This window comes from Diadema antillarum, unplaced genomic scaffold, assembly GCF_040938485.1.
Source record: "Diadema antillarum isolate AM-2024a unplaced genomic scaffold, OU_Dant_1.0 scf00000020, whole genome shotgun sequence".
In the NCBI taxonomy this organism is placed as follows: Eukaryota; Metazoa; Echinodermata; class Echinoidea; order Diadematoida; family Diadematidae; genus Diadema; species Diadema antillarum.
The window spans coordinates 2,889,039-2,909,305 of record NW_027270909.1 but is presented as its reverse complement, the minus strand read 5'-3'; the positions used below and the strand labels follow the sequence as shown (position 1 = coordinate 2,909,305).

Below are 20,267 nucleotides of genomic sequence, written 5' to 3'. Positions count from 1 at the left end.
TTACATTTGACTCTTACAAAAAAAAATGCAATCATAGTAGACATGATATTGCAATACTTGGAAGACACAGAAGGAGCACATCCGTTGGGTATAAGGCACATTCACTGAGTTCATTTGGTACAATTATTGCTGCTACCAGCGCAATCTTATGGGAGTGATAATTCGCAACGTGTGCCAAGAAGCTGCAGACACAGAGTTGCATGACTTATTCGACAACCCAGTCTTTTCCCATTTACCTGCTTCAATCACAACTTTTTAATCACCCAACAATTATCACGTTTATTAAGAGTATACGAGGTCGTTTATAACGACGATGCGATATTCCATATCGTTATTGCAAGAATACTTAAAAAAAAAAAATAAGTACTCAAGGGTTCAGACAATCCGATTTGTTCATTGCTTATTAAATAAAAAAAAATCAAACTAAACAAACTAAAATGTGATTAGGATATTGCAAGAGCACGTCCACTCTCTCTCTAAAAAAATAACATTTCTAACAACTTTTCTGACATCATAGGCGCAACCATTTAGCGCATGAAAGAAGAGAAGGAGGGAGAGAGAAATAAAAAAAACCAAAAAAAAATTGATCGTCATTGCATTTCCGTTCATACCTTGATAACATCCACAAAAAGTGGCGATGCTAGCTAGCTAAGTTCAACAACCAATCCCTGCACAACCCAACATGCGAGCTTTTGAGCATCGCACCTCTTCTAACAAATTACAATGTACATTTTGTTTACCACACTTGCTATTGACGTTGTAAAACCCTCACAACATCCCGGTAGGTACACGTGTCTTTTTCTTTTGATACGACACAACGTAACAATCGCATCCACATTCTTTCGAAATCCATAACTCCACTCAGTCAACATTTGTTTCCACATTCTCAACCTTCGACATAATGACAATCGCATTTCGAGCAAGTACTACGTAATTGAAAATCTCTGAAAGAATCACGATAATGATAATAACAACAGTAACAAGAGCGAAAATATCAAATAAGAACTATAATAACAACAACAACAATAGTAAATATCAGCGAACAGATAGAGTTCAATAGCTTCAGTAATGTATTTCATAAATTAAAGAAAAAATCTTGCTTTCGTTTACAGGCCATTTTTACAAATAGTTGAAGAAATGTAATCTCTTAAAAGTACATCAAACCCACTGAACGTATATCACTGATGAGTTGCAATCAACATGCTGACATTGCTTTGAAAATAAAAGAGAAAACAGCGCATGGAAGCTTCATTGCTTAAAGGTGTAAAGTACAAAAAGATGGCGTAATTCAATGATGACATCACGAACAGTTTTGACAATTGAAATCAAGGACATCCAAATTTTCTTGTAGGAGTGGAAAGTTTATTGTCCAGGGAAAAAGTCACAGTCAGCAGACCGCTGCCGATAGCTGCCCCTGTCCAGGTTTCTCGTTTTCCCGCCTCCAGATTGCGGCATCCACCAGCATGTGAAAGGGACTCCCGGTAGAGGGCGGTATTGTCTGCATCATGTGAGCTGCCGATGCAGGGAGGACGAGCGCATCTTCCGCCAAGGCGCGATGGAACTGAGCCGCTTTATGGGCAGCCAGGAGATCGCTGTCTCGCTTGAGCGACAAGTCAAGGGGAGACTTGCGCTCGGCCATGTTCGTTTTGTGCAGGACTGCTTGCGCGTACTCTCGGGAGTAGAACAGTGGAATGTACGGATGCGCAGAGGGGACGGGGCTGAGTGCTGGCGAAGAGTTATGGCGCGAGCTCATTACGGGAGTCGGGTGGTACTTGCTCGCCTCGTGAAGGCGTAGCTGATGTACCATGTCGCTGGAAAGTTCGCGAAGGTATGTGGGGACAGAGCTCGGTTGCGCGTACTCGTACGTCGAGCTCGACACACTTCCGATGGACATTTTGCGAGCACCCGGAGATGGGGTCCGGCAGTCATTGCACCCGCTGTCGGACTCTCCCTCGGAGCTAATGTCCGCCGCGTTCGAGTCCGTGTCGTGAAACGTGGCACCCATCGTCTCCATGGCGCTGTCGTGGGACGACACCGACGAAACGGCGGAATCGTCGCTCTTTTCGCTGTTGCTTCGCTCCCGTCCCTCGATCCGGTCGGATGACGAGCTCTTGCTGGTCTTGCGGCTGATGGTGAATTTGTCCGGGTCTCTCCCCTCGCGGCGGATCATCTCCGGGAGAATTCGGCGCCGTGCGTTGATGAACCAGTTGCAGACCTGTAGCAGCGTCAGGCTCGCCATTCGGGAGAGATAGAGCTTTTCTTGGTCGTTCGGGTAGGCGTTGTAGCGATGTTCGTACAGCCACGACTTCAGGATGTTGACGGCTTCCTTGGGCAAATTTCCCCGGCGCTTCTTTGGGGGTTGACTTGAGCTAGACAGATGATGCCTCTCGCCATTGGGTCTGAACTTCTTGTGGATGACGCCATCGAAGCTGGAGGAATCCCCTTTCATTTTGCTGGATCCTTTAACTGCAGAGATGAAACGAAAGGAAGAGAGACGAAATAATTATGATGCTGAAGCCGTCAGAGAGCTCATACATGCAAGGCTTTATATATAATGTATGAAATTTTCACTGCACTACCACGTGACCAAGTTTGTTAGACAACTGTGAACTCGAGAATGCTTCTAAAAGTGGTTTAATGACGCGGGAATAAAGTCTGCCTTCGTACGAGACGTATTGTCAGATTGCCAAACTCACTCCAAAAAAGGTTCAAATACGGCTGCTGCTGCAGAGCAGACAGACAAGACGTGATAACGCACACAAACGGTGTGGTTTGAAATTAACCAAATAGCAGTGATAAATCACGGCAGATTTTGGCGCATAATGTCCTTGGTCCATTTTTCCGTGCATTCTGTCGTAATGCCGATGAGAGAAAGAGATGGAAAGAGATGGGGATGGGGAGCTAGGGGGTCGGGGATGGGCTAGGGGTGGGGAAGTGTTTCAGAGGAGGACGCAGTTGAGGAGGAGGAAGGTACGAGACAGGACACGGATTTAAGAAGTCTCGAGTCAGAAGTAGTGCCAAGGCTCAGAATAAATCAAACTCTTTGTCACGATGACGGCGCAGAAATTGGTCGGCGGTGCCGAAGATTCGTCCGTAGCCGTGAGCTGACAGGGCCGGGCATTGCGGGATGTGGATAACCGGAAAGGGGGCTGTTCGAACAGTCAACAGATTTGGGGCAGTGACTCACACCCCTTCCATCCCCCTCCCCCTTTCACGTGACAGCTAGTCAATGGCAAAATGCTGCGTGTCTACTACCCCGCGGCCAACAAGACAACTAGTCAAGACGTTCCGTCAACTAACGCAGTGTTTCATGCCCTTAGTCCATCTGCCTCGGTGCAGACAGTAACGAGATTTCCTAATACTTTAAACGTCCGGTTAGGTTAAAAAAAGAAGAAATTAGGAGGGGATTCATGGATCACTCAAACAATGCTCTTGATCTTTGCGATATCTTGCCTTTTCACCAATTTACCATTAGCTAGTAATAATGCATGCAATAAATGCTATGGTCTGCTTATCCATACAGGTTACGTAATTCATTTTTTGCAGACAATAGTAATGATATAGCCTTAATGGCGCATGATTTGGCCGAAACAATTTTGCGTTAATCATGACCCATTTCATTTTTTCTTCATAACGTCTAGTTGTCAATATGTCCAATATGCATTCAACCTCAAGCTTCGGTCATCGATAAGTACATGTGACGATTTGCTAATCCCATCATCTCAGCATCATACACGCAACCAGTTGTTCGTCATCAACTCGACTTGAGTAAATCCTTGTTTGTCGAGCTCCTTGTCGCTGCCAAAAGGAAAGGCGTCACTCGTGCACTTTCAAGGGCACTAGGGCCTTCGAAAGTACAGAGCAGGAAAAAACCGAAACCATCACGATGCATTTTCTGAACGGGAATCAGACAGGGGAGTAGGAGGATGATGGGAGAATTTGCGCGGAGACATTTCACCCGAAAACCGCAAGAGTCATGGCGATTACGTCATTACCACATTGTGAATGGTGCGATCTACTTATATCTAGATACTGCGCATCAGGCGCGTTCCTGCGAGGTATGTCTCGTGCCTTATCCAGGGATTTGGGGGTCGCAGACACCTGGTGTCGAGGGAACAGGCCGAGGGCTGGAAGCGCTGCTGTGGACTCCACCACCTGATTGACTCTGACGAGGCAGTGCAAAGCTAATATCTATCCGCCCTAAAGTTTCAGCACAGAGTGATTAATGCGAGCCTTCAGAGTCTTAAAAAAATGACAGTGAAAACAGGCATGGTCCCTGTCTCTGCACACATCATTTATTTTCCTCATGGTGACCTACCAGATGAGCCATCCCTTCATCTAACTTCGTCTCCATAGTATCCGCCGCGAATTGATACCAACAAGGCACTCTCATCCTTGTTAACCACTTCCACATTGTTCTCGGGGAAGCCTTAGCGTCAGACAGAGTAGAAACAAGTGCAGGGTGTCACTGAGCAGGTTACTCAACAAACATTGTGTGACATGGGAACAAAAAAAAAACCGGCGGGCAAACATTCCAAGGCCAAATACGCCAGGAGAACATTCAGACATCGCAGAAAGTCGGACTTGAAGGTTAGGTGATGTGATGATTCGGCACTTGCATTGCTGCAATGATGTTACCAAACCCACCCCCCCCCCCCCCGACACTTACACTCATCGTTCCCGTTTGTACCACAAAACAACAAAAACAGACGTAGGAAACACTTTATCCTTTTCTTGTCTACTATCTTACATCATTAAAATATGGGCTGTTCGACTATTATTTGTACATGCATTTATATAACTGCTAACGCGATAGCTTGATGTATATAGATCATAAACGCTACTATCATTAGACACATTGATGTCAGTAAACTTCATTGACACCATGAACTAAGATCTGATCTGCGTGCATCCTCGATCCCCACCCCAACCCTATCCCCTTTGCAGGTCTGCAGGTCAGGCTCCTACACCATTCAACTCCAGTGACACCAACAATTAAAACACAATGAAAGCTACTTTCGAATGAAATTTTTTCATAAAACAATACAATACTTATCACGGTGGTTTTTTTTTTTTCTTTTCTAAGGGAGGGGGGGGGGAGATGGGGTTCACTAGAACAAAATAATCGTCAAGGCACACAAAGGTATCGAAACGAACGGTGACGATCCTGCATGCAATTACTCGCTTATTTTCGTCTCTATTACTTACATTATTACCGATCTGTTTATCTAGATTCGTACTTTTTAATTATGGCTATCCGTCAATTGACCATTCTTAGCACCGAGTAGCGAATGATACTTTTGGTTTTACTTTTCAGACTGCTTTTTTTTTTCTCTTTGAATCTCTCCAGTGATTTTTTTGACTGCCGTTGACCTGCATTCTCAACAACAACTCGTGTTTCTGTCTTTTTCTCTCTTTGTAAATGGACACAATAGTATAGTAGTATAGCGAGGTAATCCAGGTCGCTCTTAAATAAGGAGTTTTGTTTCGACACTTATGAGGAGGATGAAGAGTAATGAAGGAGTTGTTGACATGGGGCACGAATGCCCTAGTTAGCAGGTATAGCGCGGTCAATGCAGAACAACATCAAGTCAGTGACACACATAGACACATTCATCACTCATTATTCAAAACGATGAAAACAAATGAGACACACAGATGCCCCCCCCCCCCCCCCCCGGGGAAAAAAATAATATTCGACAAAGAGGGCGCGCTGTACGTGTGTAAACTACAGCCCCTGAAAGACTCTATAGGCGTAAACCTTACGCGATGGGCAGCGACTTTGGAGGACCGAGGAGGTACCTGACTGACATTCATTTTGCGACCACACCACGTCACTCACTCGTCTCGTTCTCGTAAGAATGACTCTGCAGCACACACGGAAAAGAAATTGAATATTATATATTATATGCTTCCAAATCTAGGACAAACATCCGCCTCTCGCCCTTTGGAATTTGCTTTGGAAATGTTTCGTTATTTTATCGGCGTGTTTGTTCTGCCCCTTAGCAGGAAGGCTGATCAACTCCAATGTTTGCCGTGGTTTTCAACGAGGACTGCCATGGTCGCTCCAATGACACTAGTCATTTTTTTTTTTCTTTCCCTGTTTTTTTTTTCTTGAATTAGGGAATCAGGATTGAATGAAGCAATCGAACTTGAACATGTGCACGAACGCGTGATTGGGTCGAGTGCGTCAAAATTCGTGTATGCTTTAATCAAATAATTGAGCAGCGTTGTCCAAATCTGCAAAGTACGAAGCTCCGAGCCGATTACTTAGTGTCGGGTAAAATTTGGAACCAAGCGATAAAATAGCATCATGATTACACATATTTTCAAATGTGTTAATTGAGCTAGAAAAGCTCGAAATAAAGTAAACTTTTTTTGGCTGAACAGCGAGGCGACTAAACTGGGTTTGTCATGAGAAACTAAAAAACGAAACCAAGAACAGGATCAAATTGGTTATCAAGTGATTTACGGGTGTGCAGGTAACATTTGGCCGTGTTCCTGAACAACGCAGTCGGTGCCAAAGCACTAGACTGTAGTACATACTTTGAATGGACGGAAAAAAACAATCTCAGGTACGTCCAGTAACCAGCGACAAATGATAATCCGTACCGAAGCTCTGTCAGATCTAGAAGATGTGGAAATGTCACGGATTTCCGCAAAAAAAAAAGTGCCATCTTCAGTTGTTTTGGGCAACACTGACAGTCACAGGGGAAATATAGAAATAAAAGAAATAAGACATGCTGCGCAGAAGGAAAAGCTCGTATAAAAGTTTTTGCCTTTTTTCCCTCCCTCGCGCACACCGACTGTCCCAGGGTCCAATATGGCGCTTCTGGCAGGGCGCCCCTTTACAACGCACCCGGGTCAGCTGAAATCGTGTGCCCAGCTAAACTGGAGTCTCGTCTGGAGCTGGGATTAGCGAGTTGCCTTGGCTCTCTCGCAAGACTAAATTCCTGTCTTGACCGCGAGTGATGGCTCATCGCCTCGCAGACGATGATATCCAATCTTTGGTGAAAGTGTAATCAAATACAACAACAACAACAACAACAACAACAACAGAAATCAAAGGCATCATCATCATCATCATAAACAACAACAAGATGACACCTTGATCCGGCTCCTTAGGGCGCATGCGCTGAAAAATTCCCACTCCTCCCTCCTCCCCCAAGTTTTCTCTTAAATATGCCATGTCCTTTATCTACATCCTTCTTGATCTGAAATAAAGTAAAAACAGCCACAAGTATTCAGCCCTTCTTTGCCAAAATATGGTTGTATTACGTGGGAAGGGATGCACAGGAGTTGCTGTTCCAAACAAACTCCTTTTTAAACTGACACCCACTCTTAAAAAAAGAAAAAGAAAAAAAAGATAGAACACCCCCTCTTTTTTTAAGTGTCGTGAAGAATTTTCTTAAATTGGATCAACATCTTTCCAGACCTGTGTAGCTTCGTGCACTTCATATTGCGGATGATATGTACTATGAAGAAAGGATAGTAATTTCCCCCTTCTCGGTCGTCGATCGCCATGAACGGGAAGAGTATGACGTTTTGACAAGAGTAACTTTGCCGCAGTAGATGCATGATAACGATGATTCTGTCATGTTCATTGCAGCTTTGTGATTTTGTATAATGAGCACTCCTACCATCACACCAACACAACGGTATAAACGATTTAGATGTTATTACTATTTAGTAATACTTTATCCACTGTGTTCCGAACTTGTTCGTCTCTTAAGACAATTTGTGACTTATTTCTTGGCATTTTTGATCAAATATCTTCATAGTACCTTGAAACTGTCTAATGACTACACGTCAGAAAATCGTTATGGTTGCAGACGAAAAAGACGAAAGTAAACTACCAATATTCCATTTCTTTTCTGATACCTCAAACTTGATATGTGTTATGTGTGCGATACAAGTGACAGTCGAGGATAAAAGGTGCACTTTTGATAACCTCAAACAACCTCACGCCTCGGAGATTCCGATGTTAACTCAAGAATCACAGGGGCGACCGATTCTGGAACCCTAACACTCAACCCCAGTCGGAATGAAAACATAGCGGTTCAAAGACCCCCTGCTTCGGAGGGGGATTCCGGGGCGTGAAGGAACCAGTGTACGGTAAAGGATGAAAGCTCAGCGTACCTTCGGGATAGATCACCTCGTTTCTTGTTGGACCAGGTCCTATTTCGGGTGTTTCTCTTTTTTCGACGCTTTCAGTAACCTTGGTCTCATTCTCCCATTATCGCGTTGTTATCCGTTCACAAAACGCTTTTGTCGCGATGTTGTGGGTGCCTAGACAAGTATACAGGTACATCATGCCCAACTGACCTCCGAAACGAGGCAAAAGATGGGAAACAGTCGACGCAAATTTCGTATCATCCCCTTTTCACACTGATGGACAAAGAGGTGGGGAGGGGTGGGCTGCAGTCGTCGATTGTTCCCCCGACGTGTGGAGTTGGCTTTGAAGAGCTATTTTGCCCTCTTTTTCGGCAAATTTTCAACAACCATGCCCTTGGACCCAAACACCTAAAAAAGGTAGCTGGGTTCTATGATTACGATTCTTTTGCTTGAATGATAATACGAAATTTAAGGCAGCCGTAATGACAGGTGAGGTCGGAGAATAATCCTTGGGATCTATCAGTTTTCTTTGCGACAACTGCATTTAAATAGAACGCTTCGGTTTCACTCAATTAGCAGTCATAAATCAATGTTATGTTATATTGTCCGGGCTCGACTGAATTTTCAGGGAAGTTACACGATCTGTCATCATTATTTTCTATCACTTCTTCACTCACACTTTAGCGTTATTTGCTATCGCATAAAGCACATCCTTTCAAAAAGCCTGACAACGACGCAAAAATAGGTTGAAAGTAACTCCTAAAGAACGGAAAACAACGCTTTCGGAATGGATACAAGTCTACACCAAGAACGGTCAAAACTATAACACCTGACATTTTGTGACTATTATTAGCAACTGAGGAAATATATTTTGGTTTGTTTTGTCTGTTATTTTCGTCACCAGTTTCTGCTAAAGATATTAAAAACATCAGTTCCCCTTTCTCTGCGTAATTGTTTATCTGTCCACCTATATCTCTCTAGCAAGCTATATATTAGTATAGCTAGATATATGGGTATCTTATATAATACTCTGAATAAGTACTCCTCGTTACAATGCACAAGAATTGTTTTTGCTGAACTGTTCTCCGAGCACATCCCAGCTAAACACACACGCACACACACACACACACACACACGCACGCACGTAGTGACATCCTGAGTTGCACAAGAGCATTAATTACATGTGTAGTTCCACTTCGGCTGGAATTCCTGGGTCGACTGGAACATTCTCAGTGCTTACATCTTATTCCAAGAAAACAAAACCCCGAGATGGAAGAGCCAAACCAGAATTCTTTAGAAGAGGTTTAGATCAAGTCAAGATCCGCAATCAGCGACCCGTTTATACCATGCCGTCCAAATAGCCTTCAGCATCTTAAGTCTAACCGCTCCGTGGATAATGATTAATTTGTGGTAATGATAATGGCTTTGCCAAAATTCGGGTAGGATACGAAAACGTGACTCTTATCGAAGGAAATCAAACCCAGTTATCTGGATAGATAGTGGTCAGAAAAATTCAAAAACTGCCAGTGTAAGACTCTGCCAAAACGTCGTTAAGCACACATATTCTCAGATAACGTTTAAAAGCCGTGATGGGGTGTAAAATTAATGTGTGTGCAATTTGTGTGCGTTCGTGAGGTACATCTATAATACCATCAGCTGACTCCCATTCCGTTATGCTTAGATTTGAGAAATTTGAAATATCAAGAAGACAAAATGGCGTCGTCGAAATACTGCAGATATACCTTCGTTCAAACTGACGTCGAGAAGTTTAGAGTAGGTATGAAGCATGCACGGATGGGGAGGAATCGAGCTAATGATTTGGGTGGCTGCGGCACTGAAAGCACGATGGCATCCTTCTACATTGGACTCCAGTGGGATGGTTCTAACGTCATCAATTAATGACATAAAGTATTATGTGGTTCATTCAGTGTTTTGCACCCTTCGATTGAAGTAAATGCAGGAAATGACACTGTGCGCCCAATGTGTCAGAATCATCTGTCGATGTCTGAAACATCGTCTGTTTTGCTATGGGTGGTTTTTATGTATCCAATCTTTCCAACAGGTTCGCATAATGTGAAGATAATAGATGCGTGACAGTAGATATAGGCCTACCTACTGTCACATGTGTTGATATATTATTATCATCGTTATTATTTGTGTCCTATCCGAGCGAACGCTTCAAGTCATGGGCTATTTTGTTTGAAAACATACATGTATTGAGGGGTGGCAACACGTGTCTGTTATACTGTCCGCAATCTCGTAATGAAAAGGGGCGGCGAATCACATGTATTTATACGCCACGTGCCGAGTTATGAGTGGGTGTGCCCCAGCACGTCGGGAACCAGTGATGAGCGAAGATTCGAGGAATAGAGACCGAGAGGCCGGGAGACAGTGACACAAACATGGTTTTGTTTTGTTTTGTTTTAAAAAGAAGAGGAAGAAGAGAAAGGAAAGACAGGATCGGAAGATGAGAGTGCAAGAGACAGAGAAGATTGAAGTAGTGCCTAATAGAAAAATAAAGTGTGCATTAGAACCCTGCTGGAAAGGACACAGTGTCCCACAGTGTGTTCACACTGTGTTCACATAGTCGGCTATGAGATGTGACGAACGCTCGCATTTAATAACAGTCCGAAGATTAATTCACACTGTGGTGTGGGTTTTTCACAGTGTATTCACATATTAATGGCCTGTTTCACACTGTGAACTAATGATTCACACTGTGAATTGAATGATTCACAATGTGTTCACACTGTTAAAATGTTCAAATGTATTACAGTGTGAAGAGATTTCACACTGTGTTCACAATGTCTTCACACTGTGTTTCACATAGTGTTTCACATTGTGGTACACTGTGTTCTTTGCAGCAGGGAAGAAAAGAGAAGACGGAGAGAGAGACAGAAGAAAACAGGCATCGACAGAGAAGGGGAATGTTTGATAGAGAAGAGAGAGAGAGAGAGAGATAAAAATGAAAAGAAAGGGAAGGAAGGAAGAGCGAGAAATGTGGATGTGAGGCTCAACATAGCAATCAATCGATCGAAACATAATGGAAGAAGATAGATGATGGCGCGTTCCTCACGCCGCCATTTTTCCTCCCACACCCTTGTTTGCTATCACGTGTGACGCGGAGAAACACATGCACTCGCCAGACTCGCTCTGGCGTCCCGATATGTCAAAACTATGCGTCAGCTCTCTTCGATTTGACCGAACTTACAATTTCGAGTCAGTCATTTTTCCCCTACATTCTCTGGCGCATACAAAAACCTATTTTTCTGACATACTCATATAAGATGATAGATTAAAATCGAGCTGCTCGTAAGCCGTGATTGAAGAAGACAAGAACGACTCGAGTGATAACACGGTGAGTCAGCTGTCACCGAGTGTCATCTACCTCGATTATTTCTGATTAAACTTCAACCGACTAAACTAGAAAAATGTTGACATGTTATATTTTTGTCCTAATTATTACTTTTCGAACCTCAAAAAAAAAAAAAAAAACATGGAGATCGATAAGCGAAATCAACATTGGAACAAGATGATACTCCATGGAGGTATAACAAATAGTTGAGACCGCGACCAGTGCCGACAGCTTCGTTTTGTTTTGTTTTGTTTTTTTGTTTTTTTCTTTCTTTCTTTTATTTTTTATTTTTTTTTTTTGGGGGGGGGCAGTTTCATATTTCGCTGTTGCCTTCCCCCTCCCAAACAACTATTGTATTGCCCTCATCTGGAGGAAAGACTAGCAGGAAGAAAGAGTGAGCAATGTGTATTTGTGTTATGTATATTAAAGTACAATGTGTGTGCTCGAACGACATAGAGAAAAAGAAAGAGAGACTGAGACGGAGACTAGTTTCGACACTGCCCCAGCTGACGGCCACCCCCTGGGGGCACGTACGGCTGGCGCGCCTTCCGAAATTAACGATTTGTGCATTAATTTCACCTTCGTAATTAGAGGCTCGCGACGGACACGCGTTCCTATAATTCGCTCAAACAATATCCCAACGTGTACAGGATGACCACTGTTTCGTCTTCCCATGATATGCTCCTGCAATCCTCTCATCAGAAACCTATCCGCGCTTTCTGGCCTTACGGAGTGGATACATATCACAGAAAAGGCTGGACAATTATTGTCGCAATGCTATTTGACCTGACCGTTTACAGGCATGACAAGCAAATGAATGAATATAGATGCATATATCAACAGTGAGGAGGTAATAGTATAACAATCTCTCCACGAGACAATCAAATCAAATCAAATCAAATCAAATCAAATCAAATAAATCAATTTTAATCAAATCACTCCCCAACTACAAGAAATAACGTGCCCCTCCCCGACGAGAAAAAAATAAATAGAATTAGATATGAATGTAGCTGGAATGTCATATATTGTAGCAAAGTATATCATTTTCTGTACGTTTTATCAACTAGAACTGTGTACATGATATTATTCCACTCAAATTATTTCCCATCATGCAATTTTTGGGCTGGGATATCTTTCTCTCTTGATGACGTATTATTATCACGTGACCATTGCGGCAATTAAGTGATAGGTGCACTTTAACAATTGCGTTTAAACATCGCAAATGAAGATTAAGCATAAAATTCGCTGCTTGTAATACAAATTGTTTTTGTCATCTGAGTTCGTACCAATGGACGAACCACACTACCTGTTGTTATTCGCTCATGACGTCTACCCGTCATTACGTCATGTATTTTTGTCAGACAGACTCTTAGTAAGGGGTATCCCCGGTCCATATCAGTAAATTACCGGTTATTGACACCACACCCAAGACGTTCCTCCGCGTTGTCAACACACATCCTGCAGGTCTTCACAGCCCAAACCTGCAATTTCCTCTTTACTCTGTAATTCACAGAACAAGCGAGGCAGAGCAGAGGGCTCGGCAGGTGAAAAGACGCCATGATTGTATTGGCCCTGATTCTCCCAAGAGATCTCCGACATTGTCAACATCTTCACGGAAAGCACCGGGTTACCCTGCGCGATGGGATAGCACTGTCTAAAGACAGTCCCTGTCAATATCTGGCAGCTGAATGGTTAACCATTTATGTTCCAGTTATAGACAGGACTCCTCGTGTCATAATGATATCGAACTACCCCCCCCCCCCTTCGCTCTTAAGATTTGTACAGTCATGTTTATACACCTTTACCGAACATCTATTAACTTTCAATACTTCCCTTACAATAAAGCAAATAAATGCAAACAAAATGCTGTTGTTTCTTATCCATTTTGTGATAATCATGAGTAGTTGTGAGGGTAATGCTTCAATTAGTATTTGTCTAGTAAAGTTCACTTACGCTGACAGATCGTAAGATTTGGGACCACTCCCTTGTCATCGTCAAAACAATCTTAGTGACAACCTGTATGGCTATCAAAAAAGACATCGTCACCGTCCAATGTGTCAGAGACATGCACCTTTTCCTCAAATTGACATTTTGTCACCTAATGAATACGGGAGAGACCATTAGTGCGGAGAGGTGACATGCTATAAGGGATGTTTTCGTGCGCGTCCTATCAAGGCGCTAACTGCCCAATTTCCCCCAGCGATCCTCCCGCAATCAACCACGGGGAAGGATTGTCTTCGTAGGGAGCCGAGGCCGGCCAGAAATTACGGACTTCCCCCCTCTGCCCAACCTTATCACCTTCGCAACACGGGACATTCCTGGTCCTATCTACACGAGCCACGGAGTTGGTGATGGGGGGTTTCCGGCTTACCACGCGACCACGCTCAGCCATTTTCTATTGTCTCGAGAGCAATAATTCTTCGGGGCACGCGTGTAGGTGTTGAAATTCGGAACCTACTTTCGAGTAAAGGAGGAGGAAAGGTTTCGTGTTTTTGTTATTCCTCTATTACCATAAGAGGCTGTACCTAATCTCGCCAGAAACACTCGGGCTCGCAACCGGAAACCTGCCCGAGAGGGTGAGGGTGGGGGAATTGCGACTTCCTGCGTGCCGTACGCGCATCACCATGGCCCAGACGACAGATCCCAGCTGAGATGGCAACCATGGAGAAGAAGGGGGGAGAGAAAAAAAAAATGCGCGCGAACGGAAAACTCGTCAAATCATACAACTGTCAAAACTCTCGCTGTGCCGAAACAGTATCGAAGGAGGGAAGAGGAAGAGCGCGATGGCAAGATTTCGGCTAGCCAAACTTTCTCATGGGACATACAGCAGCCGGCGCAACGCTGTTGACAGTCCAGTGATGGCGAGGGAAAAAAATCAAACAAGAAGAAAGAATAAAGCTCTGATGAAATTCAAATACAGGACGACAACATCGGGTCCGGGTTTTCGGCCTCCTATCACTTTACTAAACATATTTTCAGCTCGCTCTTTTTTTTTTTCTACAATAGCTTGTAGCTAGATTTGTCAATATGGTAGGCGGTGTACCAAGGCGGTGCAACAGCTGTATCGAATACCCGGGTGTCTGGAGTAGCTCCTTTGTTACTCCCTTTCTCCAATAGAGGTAGAAACTGGAAGATACGAGATCGCACCCACGAACAAAAAGGAGCCTACAATACATTATCATCTTTGGTGCAAACAAAAGCGCCGTGCTGCCGTGTCGGCACTGCGTAAAATGCGAAAATTACAGGCAGGAGAATCGAAAACACAAGGGCAAATGGGATCCGTGGTTTCACAACCATCGAGTTAAGGATTTTTTGTCTTTGTCATATTATGTTTTGCTTTTTTGTTCTTGTCCAAAAGATTGCTACCACGTGTTTCTGGCAGCTCTTTCTTTCGACAGCCTGCGGTGTTCCCAGCGTATACCTGCTGCGGCTCCAATCTAAACGTCCATCATTACATGATGCTCGCTCGATGGTGCCGTGACGTACGCGCTTTGATTGTTTTACGGTAAAACACTCCTTGCCCAAACGTATTTAGACTGAGGAACACCCAGATTAAACCAGATAATATATTGTGCGGAGAGCAACAATGAAATAGACACCATCTTCTACTGAATGAAGGTGGCCACAGTTAGACCCTTACGTCTAAATTCGCGCGCTGCGTTTAAAAAATGGTAATACGCTGGAACAATGCAAGGTAAAGTCGGAGCGTCACGTGTCTTCTTTGTTCAGTGTAGGAGTGTTGAAGAAGCAGCTACACCGAGTAAAATTGTCATGAACACGCTATTATACCTGAGAAGCAAAACGTCATAATCATACTTGGGAGGTTTCTTAGTCGTCTCTAATATTTTGACTTAATTATCGTCCGGTGATAGAGAATTAGCTTTAGTAATAGTGTCGGGGTGACAGTAAACATTGCTCTGGACTGGAAGAGGCTTATATTAACAGTGAGAAGATAATGTTTCCTTGAATTGCCATTGTTTCTCTTATTTTTCTATAATTTTCTGATAGGATCATCTGGTGTCTCATGTTTGATTACTTGATATTCTTTTGTAGTGACTTTCAATCGAGAAACCAGTACCTAACCTTACATCACGATTATCAAAAGCCACGTCTCATTCTCTCCCGTGTATATCCCCGTGGCAATAAATAATGCTATCCTCGATGGGAATACTCTGCTCCAGGAAAATATTCTGACCTTTCCGAAAAAAAAAGAAAAAAAAGTATGAGGGGAAAATCCTTGAGAAGCGACTAACTTTGACCCGCTATCAGAATGAGTTTTGAAGACTGGGGACACGGCGGGGGCTTAATATCAATACGCCATCGAGTGATACTTTGTCGCTTCTATCATCGAGGGTTTCTTCTCGGGAGGACAGTATCCGTGGAGGATGGAGAGTCTTTTGGACGGGGCTATGCAGCTTTTGTTGGTCTAGTTCGCGTGGCCCTAGCTCGGGTTTCCCTGCAGGAATTTGCGGCCAGAACCCAAGAGGTTAATACAACATCGGGCTCAATGGATACCGGGATAACAGCACTGGGATGAGATTCTCATAGAGCGACGATTGCAGCATCCCCCGACTGGGACAGCTCTTGAAGGTCAATGTGGGTTACGTATAGAATGCAGGGGGACGAGGTTAGAAGTGAATGTGTGAGAAATACTTGCGGTTTCGCGTAGATATGGGCATTATTCTTGACAATGGCAGTGCCCATGTTGTAATCTGCCATGGACATGCGTAAATGCAATCACTTGCCAATTTGGTTGAGCACCGCTGAATGATCATTAAAGGCGTTGAAAATGCGATGACGTTCGCAAAAACGAGCTCTTAACGATCTGCCAAAACCCCCAATGCACTGTCGCCAAACGGTTGAACCTTCCATGAACTGAAGTAACCCCTACCCCATTTCAAAATTTTCTCCCCCGTTCACCCATCAAGCAACCCCTAGCCCCTCCCATGTGCACATCCAACTGAAACAGAACATCTGGTTGAGTGGTGATCATTCACCTACCCTCTTCCCCAAACTGGAAATCTCCCGTACTCCAGCGGAATATTACGCGACTACAAACCTCCAATACGCAAAGAATGTAAGAAACGTGGGGGAGGCAGGAATAAGATTTTGATTATCATATTTATTTAAATATCTATTTGATAAAGCATTACGCAATTTAAACATTCATATCTGACTGAAGATCACATTTCTCATCACATACACCATTCATCAGGCGGCAGCTTCGTAGCTAATCCAGGCTAAATTTGCCTCGTACTTTGACAAAACGATCGTTGTCTATAGGGCTACATGAAACTTTATCATGTTAAAGGGACAGTACAGTTTTGGTGGAGATGAGAATTGGGTTTTTAACTTTTTGCGAGATACCAAGAAAACACTTAAGATATAGTACAGAACATGCCATTTTAAGAGGAATTCAAAGTTTATTTGACGAAGATCGGGTTTGGAATGACTGAAACATCAAAAACCAAAGTAAAACAAAGCGATCGTGATAAAGTGTGGGTCCCACACTTTATTAGAATCGCTCTTTTTGATATCTCAGCCATTTCAAAACCAATTTTCATCAAATAAACGTTGAATTCCTCATAGAGCTACATGCTCTTTCACATTTTATAAGAGGTTTCTCATTATCTCATCAAAAATGTTAGAAACTTGAAATTAGGTCTCAACCATAACTGTACAATCCCTTTAAACAGGTGGGGGAGGAAGAGACTCCTAAAACCGTCACTACTTGTGATATCGCAGTGTTTGCATACACGTACACAAGAATGAGCACCGACGCATAGTTAAACACATTAAAAAAGGCTACAAACTGAGGATTTTATGGCATTGCGTCCATTGACTGTGAAATATGTCTTAATATAGATAGAAAGAAGAGGAAACTGATTCTGATTACCAACGCCTTCTACACACAATATAATCTTATCTGCTACAGAATGATATTATATTGACACGCTGCGCCTCCTTCGTTTACTCTTATGTGGGCTATCAGAGTTTAGAGTTTGTGGCGTTGCTTAGCGTTCCTCTTAAAGTTTACAAAATCTGCGCGGAGACACTTACCAGCCATAAATTCTTGTAGTTCATTATTTCCTGCAAGGTTAGACGCGTATTTTATTCCCGAAAAAACTGCCAAGGTTTTATTGGGTTGGTGTCAGAAGTGGACTTTACGACCCGACCTATGTCGTACTGACGTGACGATATTCACGCAGACTTCAGAGTATAACATGTCGTCTGCTCGAGCGAGTGTAATGAAAAATGGAATGAATGGATTTCATCCAATTTGCCCCATCCCTCCATCAAACATGAGCTTCGAGACCCTTGTTCTCCGTAGCATCGCAGCAGCAAATATGAAATATTTATTTCTTTGGCGGTGTGGAAATAGAGAAGTCTGCATGAAAATACCTAACCAAACAAGATAATGTGATGTTGTATTTTGTTCTTGTTTCAGCTCTTGAGAATAGGCAAGAAAATCGATTGTTATCAAATATCTATCGATCGCATTGTGTACAAATGAGCACGTGGCAGCTGATGTGTCTAGCGCGATTAGATTCTAAACAGATTCCCCGAGGGTAATGAATGAAATAGGGTGGGGGGGGGGGGGGGTCTGATCGTCTGATCAATAATTAGTCAAAATAATGGACGAGCAAAGATATAAAAGAGAATGCTATATGATGGCCTGATGCGGCATTCCAGACTTTGAACAACACACGATTACTTTGCACAAAGCACCATAATGTACCAGATGACAGAAACAAAGAGAAAGAAAACACCCAACAAAAAAACCCACCTATCAAATGACTAACTCTCATTGCAGGTCAAAGGTCACACTGATAGCAACGTGTTCAAGCTGCTACACAAATGGTACAACCCTTAACGTGGCACGGTGATGACTGAGACGAAATTATCACATTTGTCATCTGGCGATTCTGGATTAAGTGCAAATAGCTGGAAAAGAAGACACATTCTCGACGATAAGCGATGGCATGTCACAATACTTGAATTGATGTCACAATTCTTGGATTGATGCCAAAATTGCATCACTGCCATGACGGCGCTTCACCTGAGTACTCGTAATTCTATGTTTTATTCCCTTTACCTTTACAATACAACAGTCCGCCAGCCAAGTAAACAGTGATCATGTGTACTCGAAGATAGCGACGACAAGCGCTGTTTGCCGACGGAGCAACATTTTATCATGCCATGTTCACTGGGAGAAGATGGAACTGTCTGGAGAGAACATGTGACCCTGTGTGCAAGTACATGTATATAGCCTTTCTTGACAATGACACAATGTAGTCGGAGATGTGAATGTTTGAGTTTTTTAGTGCCAGACTGACGCATCAAACGGAATTTGAATAGCTTCGTATGATATGTGTGTCTCTATATGTTGACAGACTCACACAGAACAAAGTTCGAAGTAGCTAAAGGTACCCGACTAAAAGAATTCGTTGAACTTCCGTTCTAGATTATGTTTGATATTTCATCATCACTCCCTTTTGAAGAATGACAGTGACGACAGGTCGATAAGAGGATCAACAATACAAAGATCGACTCACTGCTTTGGAGGTAGATGAAAAAAAAAAACCCGCAAAAATCATGAGGAATTGGACACACTAGCCGACAGCACAGCTTTTGAGGAGAAATATTAACGCAACATTCAGAACTACCATCTAATAGAATAAAAAACAAATGCAGGTTCCAGACATGATGAAATAAATCCCCAAACATCATGACCACATAAACGGTGTGAGGAAACATAGCATGATTATTATTCGTTAAGTGCAAAAAATAAAAAACAATCGAAGAATATAGGCCTATATGTTTCAAACTGCTCCTTGCTTTGATATTTGGGCTGGCATTTCACTTCACTGGATCTCAAATGTCCCCTTTAAGACATTCGGATTGGTAAAGATTGCATGTTTTCTCTCATATTAATGTAGCCTCGATGTATTAAAAGTGAAATTCAAGGCCCTACAACTCGTGAACGTCCACTAAAAAAAGCCAGGAACTTTACAGCATGACGAAGCAAAACAGACAGAACGACTTATCCATTCCTCTCTCAAATAAAAACTATTTTGTTCAATTACTGTGTCAGCAGAAAAGAGTGGATTGTCTACTGATTTTCAAATCAAATATTCGTATTCTTCTTGTTAAAATGAGTTTGTAATAGATGTGGCCATATGAAAAACGAAACTACAGAAAAAAAAATAGCGAAAAGAGGATGAGGAAAAAGATACCGTTTCCCATTGTGTATGAGCGTGTGTTTTTTTGTTTTTGTTTTTGTTTTTGCTTTTGTTTATTTCTTTCTCTTTTTTCTTAGTTTGACATATTATGCACAGTAAAATTTAATGGACGTATTGCCTGATGAAAGCCTCTCTCAGGCCAATATGGTAGAAAGCGCCTGTCTAACTTCGCATTGTGGTAATATACTGCATGAAATTGCGGGTATATCGTTATTATTCAGTCCAACTGCATGTGAAGTACGAATTAAGCGTACCTACCAGCTTCCTTACCCCCTTTTCCGCCTCCTCTTCCCCTCCCTCCCCCCCCCCCCCGTATTTCTTATATTGCTTTACTTTGTTTCAATTTACTTTATTGGTGGGGCTGATTAAATGTAATATTAGAAAAACAGATGTTTTCCTAACCATCGTTGCGGGTGGGGAACATGGAACGGTGAAGTGCTGGGCATATTAGTGTATTGGTGAAAAACGTTGATACCAATTTCTAAATATTTAGTGGGTCGCCCGTCCCTCCCTATATAGAAGTAGGTTGATCATGGATTATGATAATGCGCATC

General features: G+C 42.8%; 1 protein-coding gene across 2 annotated transcripts in view; it reads right to left on the bottom strand.

Moving 5' to 3' along the window:
- Window positions 1–233: 233 nt before the first annotated feature.
- The window catches only part of LOC139728977 (uncharacterized), a 36,270-nt gene continuing 16,236 nt past the window's right edge, over window positions 234–20,267 (bottom strand). For both annotated transcript variants that reach the window (XM_071639912.1, XM_071639906.1), the window contains exon 2: window positions 234–2,466. In XM_071639912.1, the coding sequence (XP_071496013.1) occupies window positions 1,388–2,466 (1,079 nt within the window). In that variant the 3' untranslated portion in view covers window positions 234–1,387. The remainder of the gene's footprint in view (window positions 2,467–20,267) is intronic.